We start from the raw sequence: 14274 nt of genomic DNA, 5'->3' as shown, positions 1-14274 counted from the left end.
TCATCGAACATACTCCGATGAAGTCAAAAAGTATCGACTGGGGGGTCCTTTTAAAGAAATTCCGACAAGGAGTCCCAGCAGGAGGTCGAGTTCCAGGTGGGGTCCCCCTTAATCCAGTTCCCCCTTGAGAATTCGACCCTGATGCGAGAATTTTTGACCGCTTTTAGTTTGTGATAAACATGTAATTTATCGGAATATCTGAACCACATGTAGTTTTGTCTGAATCAGTAGACGACTTCAAAAATTCAGGCGGTAACTTTTTGTTATTAATACTTTTTTATAGTCATCGATGTTAAATTCGGGGTACTTGAGCAAACAAGTGATTTGTGTTGGTCGGTATATATTTTTTACTTGTCTCAGAACTACAAGAACAAAAATAATGTGTAAAAGCATAATAACAACTATAATGCAAAATAGTTGCTAAGCATTTGATACATTTTTGAGCTTTACTTTTTAGTCGTTTATTTGTATTCTTTTCTATCTTTTCTTCTTTCTGTTGTTGGTTAATACAGCTGTTTTTGCTCAAAATCAACACAGTTGTTATCAAATTAAAAATAAAACTTTTTCAGCTGCAGTTTTTCAGTTTTTCGCAGTTCGATTTTTTTTACACGTGAGGCACATTTTTGGTTAACTGTGTATGCATTTTGGTTTGATAAACGCGGTCTAATTTTTGAGTTTCTGTGTGAATTATTAATATAGTTTTAGTCTGCTACATCTTTTGTAGAAGAGCAGAGCAGATTTGTTTTATTTTGACTACAAATCCAAAGGTAAATATGAATTTATGGCTTCCGTTCGATTAAGAAACACTTTTTTGATGAAAAAAAATCCACGTTCAGTTAAGAAAATTTTCAAAAAATTGCCCTCCCTTCTCGATAAGAAACCCAAAAACCAAAATAGTATTGGGGTGACCTTGATAGGAGAAATACTGGGTGGCAGGGGCGGATCTAGGTTATTCTCGAGCGCCGGGGGGGGGGGGGGGGGGGGGGTTGTTGGTCGATTAAATTGATCTTTCGAGCTTTCCCAAAAATTTAAGAGCTGACCCCATTTTAATCAAATTTTCCACTCCGCAAACTGTTTTTGAAAAAACAGGCCAAAAAGCAAGTTTCAGGCTTGTTTTTTTAAACCAAAAAATAGCGTTTTTTCGGAGACTGCTTCCCATTAAAATTAGTATAAATTGCGTCGAAGGTTCCTTTAGAAAAACTTTGGTGTCGCTCAACCAAAACTGGATGTCTTAAAATAGTACCATAGGGGGGACACTTTGGGCCGGTAATGGGGCACTTGTGAAAGGCATAAAAATGTCCAACCCAACCCCCACCCCTTAAATAAGCATCTGGATGTCACAAATCTTGAGCTTATCGAAACCTTGAATAGCATAATTTTGCATTCACACTCCTTTACAGCCACTGATGATTTTTAACTGTATATCACTTAATCAAAAAGATTTATTTTTAATACGCTGCTAAATTTGCAGGACATAATTTGACTGACAGATTATTAAACTGCAAACGTAATTTTAACTACAAATTCCGTTATTTGTTTGGTTTTCTGAAAGACGAAGTAAAATGATAAAGCGCGCAGCATAATTTTTCTTTTTTCCGTGCAAGAAACAACCTATGTTCACCTGTCCGCAAAAAAAAACAATGAATTCATAGAACTTCTTAGTTATAATTTATATGTTTAAATGTTTAATAGCTCAGAGTAATCCTTATTTTGGAAACATATGCCAGACAAAACCAACAACAGATTCGGATTTAATCTTTTTAATTCATTTTTCTTCTACTGCACAGTTAAAATTTCTAGGCCACAAAAAACTGCGGTTAAGTAGACATAATCCCAAGTACTTAAAGTCATTCAGAATACATATAACTGTAATTCGAGGATTTAGAAAAACGTTAAAAATTATTGAAAATATTTTTCAAATTTATGTATAGTTGTTGTTAGTTCCTTGTGTTGATTTGATAACTCAACTTTTCGGACAAATTTAAAAAATTTTTTCGAAAACTTCATGTTTTGATAAAAATTGATTATTTGTTTATTTGATTAAAGAATAATTAACGCATAATCATGGCGGTTACTCTTGTAAAAAGCGCGCCTTCTAGTCGAAAAACGTCCGCGACTTATTCGACTTCCAGTGATAAATCTAATGGATTTACCAGACAATCAAGCGCTTCGGAACAATTAGACCAATCGAGACGAAGTTTCTCTTTCGGCCGCGTGGCCACTCTTGCCGCGAGTCAGTGTACAGACTTGGCTGCTTTCAGGCGTCTGTTGGACGAAGAGCAATTAAGCAGAATGATGAAACAACCGCAGCAGCAACAGATGGGCGGAGGTCCTGCTCTGTCGATGAGGGGGGCTATGCCGCCTATGCAGCATACATTACCGATGACTCATAGGTCAGTTGAAGCTAATTTTATGATTTTTTAAAATAGGAGATCAATCGGTCATTGGAACCAACTTAAAACTTTGATTCTCAAAAACGGCCACCAAAACTTAGAAAAGTCGCAATTTTTAAGGCTCTCTGAAGTAAAGCGTCTTTCATTGGAAGAGGGGGTGAAACGTTTAGGCTAGCCATTCGAGATTTCCGAGTCAAAACCCTAATTATGAGAATAAAATTATCTTTTTGAGCACTTTTTTGCTAATTTAAGAACAAAAAGATCATTTTGGCAATTAACTAGGTTAGATTGTAAACTACAGCGCTCTAGAAACATGATCGCTGGTCAACCAAAGATTTTTGTTGCTGGGAGTGGGTTCGTCGAAGGGCGAAAAAAGTCCTAAAAAGTTTTTGGGCTATTTTTAAAAAAACTTCGCCGGCGGCTGGGATTAGATTCAGTGGGTAGAGGTCTTTACTAAGCGATTCGCATTCGATTTCTTGACTACCCAAAGCGTCCCCCTTTGGTACTTCTTTGAATCGACATCTTTTAGCTGATCCCCTTAAAATTTTACTATTTTTCTAGAATAAATTTGGGCGCCAATGTACATTTCTTTTTAGGGGGAGCACGCGCCGGATTGATGTTTTTGGTCAGAACTTTGAAAAAAGGCTAAGACTTCGTATTTGGCCGGTTGTTTTTTTTCAACTGTTAATTTTGGAATTTGACATTTTTAATAATACCTCTCATTTATTATTCTTTGTTCAGGTCCCAATACGGGGGTGCCTCAAAAGGACGACTGGGCGCTTACAGTGCAGTGGGTGGGGGATCATTCGCGCCCTCTCTCTCCTCTTCTTCGTTTTTCACCCGACACAACCCCCACCCGAATAGAGTGAGACACATGCAGGGCTTGTTGAATGTCCCCATCTGCCATGTATCGGATGATGGATTCCAGCCACCACAGAGACCTCTCATGACTCCCGAAAGAAGGTAATTTGAAGGGGAAAATAAAAATTTTGGGTCTTTTAAGATTTTTGTTGGAAGAATGTTTAAGACCATTCATGCACAAGGGAAAGGACCAACAAACGAGCTGTTCATCTCATCACGGAGAACTGCTGTTTTGCCCCTGCTTAAGGACTACATTCAATTTTTTAGCTGTTTTTCTGGGCTGGGTGAGGTTGCCTCACCCTCAAACAACAGTCTTTTCTGTTATACGGCTCAAAATAACCATATTGTTAATTGAGATTCTGCTTTTAATGAAAATTCGCAGATTATTTTACCACAAAGTTATTTTCAATCATCCAGATTTGAGCTTTTTGAGCCATTTTTCCAACTAAAAAAACGAGCAGCTTTGGGCCATATTACAGAAAAAATACTACCTAGTTCATATTTTTTCTAACATAGTCCGAGACACCCGTAGCTATAAAAAGCTTAGTTACCTTTGACTACCAATTTGAAATATGATGATTAAAGCTAACAATAATCGTATTTGCGTTTTTCGCACTTCGTAGAGGAACAGTTCTAAAAAATAGTCTGTTTTTATTATTTTTCGACATTCCAGACTGAGATATTTTATTGAGCGAAGCCCCAATTCCTGAGATTTGATTTCATTTTTTTTTCGTATAAAGAATTTATCTATGGAACCACTATTGCAGCCGAAATCGGTCAAGCTGTTGTAGACCTGAAGCTAGGGGTCAAGTTAGAACTCATTCTCACACAGTATGTTTTTCCTGGCAGCGGATCGAATACACAATCTGACAATCTCAAATTGAACGCCTCACCGCGCTTACTTCATTGCTATCTGAGCTCCTCAAACTTTTGAATGAGCAGATCTCTCTAAATAATCTCCCTTCTAATATTTAAAAAAAAATTTTTTTTAATTTTATTTTTTTAAGTAACGCTTGTTAATGGAAATTTACTTTTTTAGAATAAAAAAAAACTTGATTTGACTGTAAAAGAAAACTGGATGATTCATTTTGCGCTAAATTGGCCAAAAAATGTTTTAACAAAAACGTTAAAATTAGATAAAAAAAGAAAATTTTTGTTAAACTTTAATTTCCTTTTTATGTTCATTTTTTTAAAGACAAATGTTTGTCGATCTTGTCTAACTCACTAACTTTCTACGCGATCGTAAGATTGTCAATTCATATAACCTACTGATTGACACTATTTGAAGAAAAGCGAAAATTTTTTTTTTTTTTTTAATGAATATCATCCAAAATTTCTGTGATACTTGAACAAGAATCGGTTATCCTTGTATCTATCTGAGAATAGATATTCTTGATCACATCAAAAACTCATTTGTGTAAGAATTACGCAATTCCAGAAATGAAAACTAGAACATGTATTATTTTTATTGTTATAATAACTATAGTTACTGCTATTACTAGCAAAGTTCACAGTTCAGCCGATCTATGTATTAAACTAAGATAAAAAAACTAAAATGAAAAAATATTTTTTTTTACTGAACTTCAGTTTGCTTATATGTTTTTATATCATTTTAATCTGAACTACATATGTTAACTGCTCTTTAACCGGCTTTGCTTGTGTATTGCATGCGTCTGGTTCCAATGACAGAAATAAATTTTTTTAGCTGTTTGGGCAGGCTTCAACTGTTAGCCCTCACCAAAATTTTGGATTGATTAAGTCTACGTTATAATTTTTGTTGATAAACTCAAATTGATTAAAGGTGAAGATTCTTCATAGTTGATTGAAGTTCAAATTGATTCAAATTTACCCTGAAAAATAAGCTTCAATTTTATTCTTTCAAAAACAGTTTATTTTTATTTAGTGGAGTTTATCAGTTTTTAATTTGTCTCCGAATTGAATGAATATCTGTATAGATGTAACTTAATTCCGTTCTAAGAAACCTAAAGGGGTTGATCGTTTTGACTTTTTGTGAAAATAGATTCAGTGGTACTAGAATTTAATAACAAGAATTTGTTTTAAAAAATGTACCAGCTGCTCTCATCAGGGAAACCATGAATGTTTCGACTGTGGGCTTTCTGGTCTTGTTTTTGGTACGAAAGGTTGTTTTTCCTAAGGATTTTTGAAATTGCCATTTTTGCCACAACAGAAAAAATTTATGCGGTTTACTTTTTGCTTAGTGGTTTATTACTTTGACCAACTATTTTGCATCAAATCAAATATGAAAGATAATGCGCTCTCGATTTGTTTAGGCTAGCCTCTTCATTTCATCACAATCAAACTTTTCTTTTACAACCAAAATAATAAAAAACAATGAAATTACAGCAAACCCTTGAAACATAATCGAAGTTATGAAGGATTGATGAACTTAAAATCAATCTGAATTTTTTCAAATTTTTTTTACTAAAAGTCACAGAAAAAGAAAATAAATCCGTTTCAATTGAATTAAATTGCAAAAAGATTTTTTATTAGCTTAAATATTAGACTGTTCTATATCAGTTCGAAATAGATTGAATTCAATTGTTTTTTGTTCAGTTTATTTTGGTTTTAGACAAAAAATCATTTGTTACAAAGAACAAAGACAAGTAGTCAGCAAAAACTTTGCTCGCTCATAAAATTGATTGTGATGTTCTAATAAGGAATGGGGGTTAGGAAAAAACGAGTACTAAATGTTACCGATAATTTGTTCCCTTTGCCAGAAAAAGATCGATTTTGATTGGCTGAAATTCCGAACATAAAGTACGCTCGTTCCTCTTGAAACGATTTTTGTGATGTTTTGTTAAATTGGTCCTATTTTTTGCTCCAGGTCAATCCAGATGGCATACAAAGGTGGTTTTGGGTCGTCAGCGGCCTCTGCTGCTCAATTCCCCATCTACCCGACCAACTCATATGGGATAGAACAGAGAGACGTCTTTCACACCAAAGGAGTACCCTTCAGAAAAGGTAAGCAAAACATATCAATCGGATCTTGAACCATTCGAGTTGTATTAATTTTTTGAATCGGTCATTGTATCTTACTAGGCGCTTATATGGTAGATTGTCAACAAGAAGATCTGACGAACTCTCCAAATTTCGTCGACCTTTATTTTAGGTCGACCAACCAATCTGATTTTTTGAGCTTTCCTAAAATAGTACAAGAACCCTATTTTGTGAAAAACTTTCTGCGCGGCAGGCAAAAATTTTAAGAAACAGGCCAGAAAAGGCGTTTTTAGGCTTTTTCGGAAAATTTTGACCAAAAAAGGCGCTTTTTTCGGCTCGCGCAACCTCCTCAAAATTAGTCATGTTGGTCCGAAGGCGCCTTTTGAAAAATTTTGAGGTTGTTCAGCGAAAAATGGATGTCATAAAGTTATAGCAAAGGTGGGGCCCTTTGGAAAAATTTGGCAACCAGAATTGAGGGTGTGGAGCGTCGCCCCCTGCCCCCCCCCCCCCCCCCCCCCCCCCTCGGCACCCTACTGGATGGGCTCTAAAGGGAGCACCCTCTAGCGCGCATAAAATGTTTGGTATCCCTGCTTAACTAAACTTTATAATGAAAAACCGGAGCTGCTCAGATCTTGTCAACATCTTCCATAAAAATGAATAGTAAAAAAGACATCCACTTAATAAGCTTATTCAACTGTTAGACATTATAGCCCTGAGTTAAACTGTATGATGTTTTGTAGTGCCAATGTTGCCCCGTTGGTTCGAGGAGCTGAAAGATATCGGGAACAGAGCGGGATTGGAACCTTCACTTGCTCTGGAACAACAGCAGCCCCAGAGGGCTTCCTACTCCAAAACCACAGGTGGGAAAACTGGCCAAAAATCTAAATCGATATGAAGAATCGCTAACTACTGATAGTGAAAGCCTGCACTAAATTAAAATACGAAGTTGACCAAAATTGCCTATACAGGTATAAACAAACATCCTTAGCCGTTCCTCGATGGTAAATTTTGCGAGTATTTGACACGCTATAGTGAAAAAATTTTGCATAAAAGATGGGTTAAATTACCCCTTTTTACATACGTTTATAGACTTTATGCAATAATTAATCGAATGCTTTTTATATGTTGATTTGAGTCCTGTAATTAAAACTAAAATGGCTAAAATTTCACTAAAAAATTTCAAAGTTAAGTAACAATAATCACCAATCGTTACTAGCGTAGTTTCACTGTGGAACAAGAAAAAAATGTCAATGATTGAGATACACAGATATTATCCAACTTCAAAATCTGAAAACTCTGAGCTTTGAAAACAAAACTGGGGTACAAGTATGGAAGTTGGGTCCCATGAATCAAGATGGGTCCCTATAAAAATGTTTTAAATGTTTTAGGCCTCAAAATTGTCGAAAACGTGGTTAGCATTTACTTACTTGCGTTTTTGATTTTCCTCCAAAAATTGCGGGACTCATCTTTCGAGCTTGCTTTTTGACCGGACCAGACTACCTGACTTGCCGAATTGACCATCCTACGAAAAATTCCTCTATCTTTTGAGAATTGTAGGAAAATTTCGCTATCTTACATAATTTTTATACAACTTTGAATGTGTTTCATTACCGTTAAAACAGATAAAATCAATTTCGGAAAATCTTTTTTTAAACTTTCAGATAGTGGTTATATTGTATGCAGTAAACTCATGGGGCGAAACGAGTCCTTTGGCCCACAAGTTACAATTATTATACTCTGCGACAGTGGAGATTTTTTAAACTGATTATAAAATGCTAATTTCAAACGAGGCTTTGGCAAATGAAGTGGTGTTACAACAAGCACATTTTTACAAAGAAAGAGCGAGCTAGTTTTACTTCGCCAGACTAAGCGGCAACATTGCATTCGTCAATCAAACTGCTGTTATCAAGTTTGACAATAAAAATGTTTGAGCATTTGCTGTTAAAGATCAGTCTGGTGAATTGTTGTACCCCAGGTGAAACTATCTATTTTAAACAACTTCACATCAATTGGAATTTTTTTTAAGTTTTTTTTTATCGAGTTTTTGGACACACTTATGCAGGTTAAATGAAACGTAAATTGACTCTTATCTGTTTTTAATCAGGTTTTTTTTAGATAACTATAGATTTTTTTGACATGTGTGACTATCGAGTAATAATAGTAAACTAAACTGAAAATTTGAACTATGTTTTTCATTTGATTTCGGGCTGTTGTGTGACCTGAAAAGAAACAGTAAGAAACGTATTATTATTCTTACTAACATTATTATGCAAACTCTGTGCAGCAAAAACTAGTGTTCCATTTTATTTTTTTTTTTGATTTTTTTGTTCATTTGCTTTACAAAATTGGGATGAAAGGGTGATTCTTAATTACAACATTTGAAAAAATTTAGCTTCAACTATATTTTTCATTACAGAAACACTTGATTGTAAAGTTTCAAAGTGGTTTTTTTGAAAGTTATAGTTTGTAGTCAGCAACTCTTTTTAAGAGACTGCAGCTCTCTTTAACACTGAAGGACAATTGTTTTCGATCACAAATTTTGCTCAAGTTCTGAAAAAAAATTGCTGTTTAATTTAGCTGTAAATCGATTTCCTTAGGCAAAAACTTTATACAATTATATTTTATTCTGCATATACCCGGGTTGAAAAAAAACGATGATCGTACAATTTCACAGTTGTGAAAATAGCATGTGAGAAAGTGAGAGCATGATCGATATTAAATGATCTTTTTACATGATTTTTTAAAGAATGTTTTCTATTAAAATTTATCAATAAAAATCATTTCATATCAATCATCATAATCTCAGTTTTTCAATTTAGTTAACATAGTTCATCAACAATTATTTTTAGCTTTTTCAAAAATAACCCCTGTAAATTTTCATAGTACTTAAATAGAGATTGACAGTGCGGTAGCTATATAATTTTTGTTACTAGTCCTGGGCGTCTTTAATGGGATATACCGGTTTTCAGACCAAGTTAACATTCTTCCTCACCTTGATTCTCGTTTCGTTACTAGGTCGCTTGAACGAGGCACCCTCACGTGCCATGAGCAGAAGTGGCCCCCAATCGAGACAGGGGAGGATGACCCCCTCTCAGAGCAGGATGGGCATGTTCACGGGGGGCATCAACAAACAGCCGGACCACGAGGCCTTGGTAAGTACTCCAAGTCAACGGAGAAAATTGTACGATCGATTATGCGATTTTCACTTCAACGCAGGGGCCAATCCAGGGTTTTTTTGAGGGGAGGTTTGGATGGATTTTTTCCAAAGGCAGATTTTGACTTTTTTTGACTTTTTTGATCGACTAAATAAATTTGGCTAGCTCTTCCAAAACGAAATGAAGATCCGATGTTCGTTACGTTTTCAAAAAGCGGGTTAAACAGTGGCGTTTGATTGCATTATTTCAAAAACTTAAAGATAGTTTGGTCAAAAATGAATTTGATAAAACCTTACTTTCTACATGCGCAAAAGAAAGCTGTTTGTGGTCAGGTTTTAAAACTAATTTGATTGAAACAAGTTAGCGAGTTTTTTTTTCAACAAAGGTGAAACAGTTATACTTCGCTAGTGACATGTTTTAATAAAAAATCAAAGCAAAAGCTAATCTTAGTCTTATTCGAATTATGCGTGTTGTTTTGATTCTTTTTTATCATTGTACCTATTCTGTTATCATTTCTGTTTAGGTCATGGAGTGTCTGGCTCAAATATTGAACACAGACTCTATCTCTGGCATCCAACAGTGGCTAGTGTCCGCCGACCAGAGGGGTCAGTCTAATTTAGCGTTTTTCCAAGATCGAGTTTTTTTATTGTTACCAGTAGTTATGTAAATATCAATTGAGTCTGTTCTTTTTTAAAAATAGAATTTTTTGTTTATTTTCTTATACTAAACAGGGTTGATAAAAATGGTTAAGGCTAAGCTATACAAACAAAATTGAGAAAATAAATAGATTTTTTTCCTTTTTTTATTTAATTTGTTTTTGAAAAAGCAGAACCCTGTTCATTGACTTTAAAATGTGGTCAGAATGTACAGTGATTTACTTTGATACGACAAAAAAAAACGTTTTTTTTTGCTTTTTTTATTCCTAAATCCTAACTCGCACTGAAGTTAAAAAACTTATCAAATGTTTATGATTTAATAGCCGAATTTTATGGAAAAAAAGATATTTCTCAAAACTGTGAGCTTTGAACCTTCACAAAATAAAAAAACGACTGGTTAGGTTGTGTGATTTATCAAGTCTTGAAACAGAAATTGGATCAAACTTCAACTGGCATGCGCACTATTTACACCATTAAATGATGTTGTTTCTTTTCGTTGTAGAAAAAGACTTGGTGGCTGATATGATAAGAGCAGCACTGCAGAGTGAACAGCAGCAGAGTATGAATGAGTACAGCCAACAGCAGCCACTCTACGATGAATTCCTGGACAACAAGGCCACCAAACCAGCACAAGGCACACAGGCACAGGTGAGATAGATCATGCACGGAAATATAGGATTAGAAAAAAAGCACAGCACGTAGTACAAGATAATCCGATAGCCATAGTCGTAAGCGCAGATAAAGCAGCTCAAAATTATAAAATCAAGCTTTTTCAAGATAAACAGACAACAAATTTTGATTTTGTTTTTCTTTGTTTTTTTAAAATAATATGCCAGCCTGTTCTTTAATTTGCAGCAATTTTTCACGGGTCAAATAAGTTATACGGCCCGCAGCCACCAGTTATCTATTAGACTTCTGTTTTAAAGATTTTTCTAGCTGAAATTAACCAATCGCATTTCATTATCGTGTTTTGAAAAAAAAAGAAGAAAATTTGCTAAAATTTTTGATGTCCCAATATTTTCAAACGCAGTGTTTGATATGGGTTTGAAAAGCAAAAGTTTCAGACAAGTTTTTAAAGGAATTAGGACTTTCGTTAAATTTGAGAAAGCCTAAAATTGGGCTAACCTAAAATCTCTTGATAATTTCTTTTTTCAATTAGTTCCTGTAGAAAATGCTGAAAAGTTGCAACAACAAGGATAACAAAAAATCGCAACACAATTTAACTATGACTGAGATATGAAACCAAAATATGAATAGAAATTTTCTCACAAATGCTGACCATACGTGGCCGCATACTAAAAACTGGCATGGCAGAACATAACTAGAGAACGTTAACTGCCAGTATTCTCCGACAAAACTTTTCAGGCTAATATCAAACCTTTGTAGCAGGTTTTTTTTAAAATATAATTTGTTTAAAACATTTACAAGACCTGCCGCTCTCAGTAAAAAGATACCGCACTCAGCACTCAATATTGGTAGTCTAGCTCTATGAAATTCAAAAGTGATTTTAGTCGAATAAAACTGGATTAAATTGTCAATTTTTTAAATTAGTTAAATTCATTCTAATCGGTTATAAAGAATTCTAATTGATTCTAATCCGTTTTCTCATAAAAACATTTAAGTTTTTTTTGAATAACAATTGGTTAGAAACAATATATTTTCAGTTTTTTTGCTTCTAAGTTGCTCAAAGGTAAGGCGTTTTAGAGACATTGAGTAAGAAAAACAGTTGGAAAACTATTTCAGCACTTAAAAAATCAACTCAACTATATAGCTTTTTGTTCCGACTTTCGATACGAAAGTAACGGAATACTTGTTCTCGGGGTGGGTTTTTTTCTTCAGACAAATTTCGACTTTTTAACTAGCCATTTTGACGGAATTTTTTTTATCGTTCGAAAGCTATTGTTGTCCTGAGCGTAACTTTGAAAAGATATTTCACCTGTGACCAATTTTCGTAAGGTTATGAGGGTTTAAAGATTGACATTTTGGCCATTTTAGCCAATTTGGGACAATTAACGCGCGATATATTTCGCGCTATTAACGCGTAAGCGGAGATTTAATCCGCCTTAGAAATCGTTCCAAATTGGTTGAAAGAAGCTTATTGGCCATAATTGATTTGTTACAAGGAGCGAAATCTAATGTTTTGTACTTTATATGGCGTGTGGGGATGATTTTCATGGGAAAATTTTCAAATTTTAGAAAAAACGTTTTTCATCTTTTTTTATTTCATTTAATTTTTTATGTTGTTTATGTTATTACTGCTCCATAAACGTTAAAAGGCAGTCGGAACTTTCAGGGCTTCACCCTGATACGAGCAGTCTTGTTCCTTTTTGTCTCCAAGAAAATTTGTTTATGATGCAAAATGTTTTGTTTTCATTTGGCCAAGCTCATGTCAGCATAATGTGTTACTTTGATTACTAATTTGACTTATTGTTCCGACTTTCGATACGAAAGTAACGGAATATTTGTGCTCGGGGTGGGTTTTTTTTCTTCAGACAAATTTCGACTTTGTAACTAGCCATTTTTGACGGAATTTTTTTTTATATAACATTCGAAAGGTATTGTTGTCCTGAGCTCAAATTTGAAAAAATATTTCACCTGTGATCATTTTTCGTAAAGTTACGGGGGTTTAAATATTGGCATTTTGGTCAATTTAGGACAATTAACGCGCGATATATTTCGCGCTATTAATGCGTAAGCGGAGAGTCAATCCGTCTTAGAAATAGTTTCAAATTGGTTGAAAATAGCTTATTTGCCATAGTTGATTTGTTACAAGGAGCGATATCTATCCTTTTGTACTTTATATGGCGTGTGGGGGATGATTTTCATTAAAAAAATTCTAACTTTACGAAATTTTTTTTTCATTTTGTTTGATTTCATTTAATTTTTCTATGTTATTACTGCTCCATAGACCTTAAGAGGCAGTCGGAACATTCAGGGCCTCGCCCTGATACGAGCAGTCTTGTTTAGTTTAAACTACCGCGGGAACCATTCAATTTTCATGAAAGGAACTGTATCAAACTTTTGTTTCGTGTTCAGTGCAGCTTAAAGAAAGCAAGACATCTCACGTATGGAGATGTCAGAAAATAAGGTCCTCGTTAAGATACATTTGTGTTGTGATACAATTTTGACAAAAAATAACAACGTATTATAACTATTTTAGGATTTTTCTGCAAAAATATAATTGATTGGTTGATTACAATCTATTTCAATTTTTGAAATTTTTTTTTTTGGTTATTATAATGTTTTATAAATCATTAAATTATCTAAGTTTTGCTCTTGTAGTTTAATAATTATAATTTTTTTATAAAAATACATCTGAAAGTAAAATTTAATCAATGTTTTCTTTTTCTTCTGTCTGAGTGCGGGCTGTTTATTTCAAATAATTACAATTAAATGCCTGATTACTAAAATATGCAGTTGTTTACTTTTGAAGAGAACATTTCTTTTAACAATTTATTGACGCTTAACTGACGCCTAATTGAGTCAAATAAAAATCCGCTCTATATCGACAAAAAGCTGGATAAGCCACATGATCATTGGCTTCATAATATTGGCTAGATCGCGCTGATTTCTTCAAGTTTGCTCTGGCTCAAGTTTGATTTTTCGCGGTTGAACTTTTTATTTTTTTTCAAGATCCATTATTTTTTTTACTCAATTGAAACAAATGAAGAAAAAACTGATAAGCAGGGCAACTCTGAAAAATAAACAAATTAACCTAGAGTTTGTGAAAAAAAATGAGATTTTTTGGGACTGTTTGTGTCACTTCAGCTTAGCAATTCAAAAAGTTTATAGAAAACAGTTTTCAAATAACATTAGAAATTGCAGACCTTCAATCTTAAAATTCCTCCACAGCTATTGTTGGTCCAGTTCGACTTTCTTTTGAGCTGTTTCGGCACTGCAATAAAGAATCTAATTTGATTTGAAATGACCTGCCGCTAAACTAGTGCTCCTACCGAAAGAATGAAAATTGGTGCAAGAATATTTCCACACTAAGTGCGTTTTAAGGTATGCTTCAAAAGGTTTTGGGTTCGTTTCTCAGGTTGACAGGCTAGTAGTAGCAGGAATGGATGAACAACACCAACAGCAGCAGGAATTGCAGCCAGAGCAGCCACAGCAACAGATGGGGCATCCAGCTGGTAGTATGGATGCCCAGCAGATGGGGAATCAGCAGAGCAAATTGCCCGACATCAATCAGCCCAGAACACAGTCCAGGTAATTAAGGACAAAAACAAAGCTAGCAAGGCTTCCATT

General features: G+C 34.5%; 1 protein-coding gene across 1 annotated transcript in view; it reads left to right on the top strand.

Annotated features, from left to right (window-relative positions):
• The first annotated feature begins 577 nt into the window (after positions 1-577).
• Positions 578-14274, top strand: part of LOC134855224 (uncharacterized) — a 48559-nt gene continuing 34862 nt past the window's right edge. The window contains exons 1-9 of the mRNA XM_063871682.1: positions 578-767; positions 2262-2393; positions 3135-3356; positions 6100-6236; positions 6953-7072; positions 9228-9364; positions 9891-9972; positions 10526-10671; positions 14063-14235. Coding sequence (XP_063727752.1) covers positions 2293-2393; positions 3135-3356; positions 6100-6236; positions 6953-7072; positions 9228-9364; positions 9891-9972; positions 10526-10671; positions 14063-14235 — 1118 coding nt within the window. The 5' untranslated portion in view covers positions 578-767; positions 2262-2292. The remainder of the gene's footprint in view (positions 768-2261; positions 2394-3134; positions 3357-6099; positions 6237-6952; positions 7073-9227; positions 9365-9890; positions 9973-10525; positions 10672-14062; positions 14236-14274) is intronic.

The sequence above is a fragment of the Symsagittifera roscoffensis genome, chromosome 10 (genome assembly GCF_963678635.1).
Source record: "Symsagittifera roscoffensis chromosome 10, txSymRosc1.1, whole genome shotgun sequence".
NCBI lineage: Eukaryota > Metazoa > Xenacoelomorpha > Acoela > Convolutidae > Symsagittifera > Symsagittifera roscoffensis.
The sequence above is the reverse complement of the archived record's forward strand: the minus strand, read 5'-3'. Positions and strand labels throughout refer to the sequence as shown.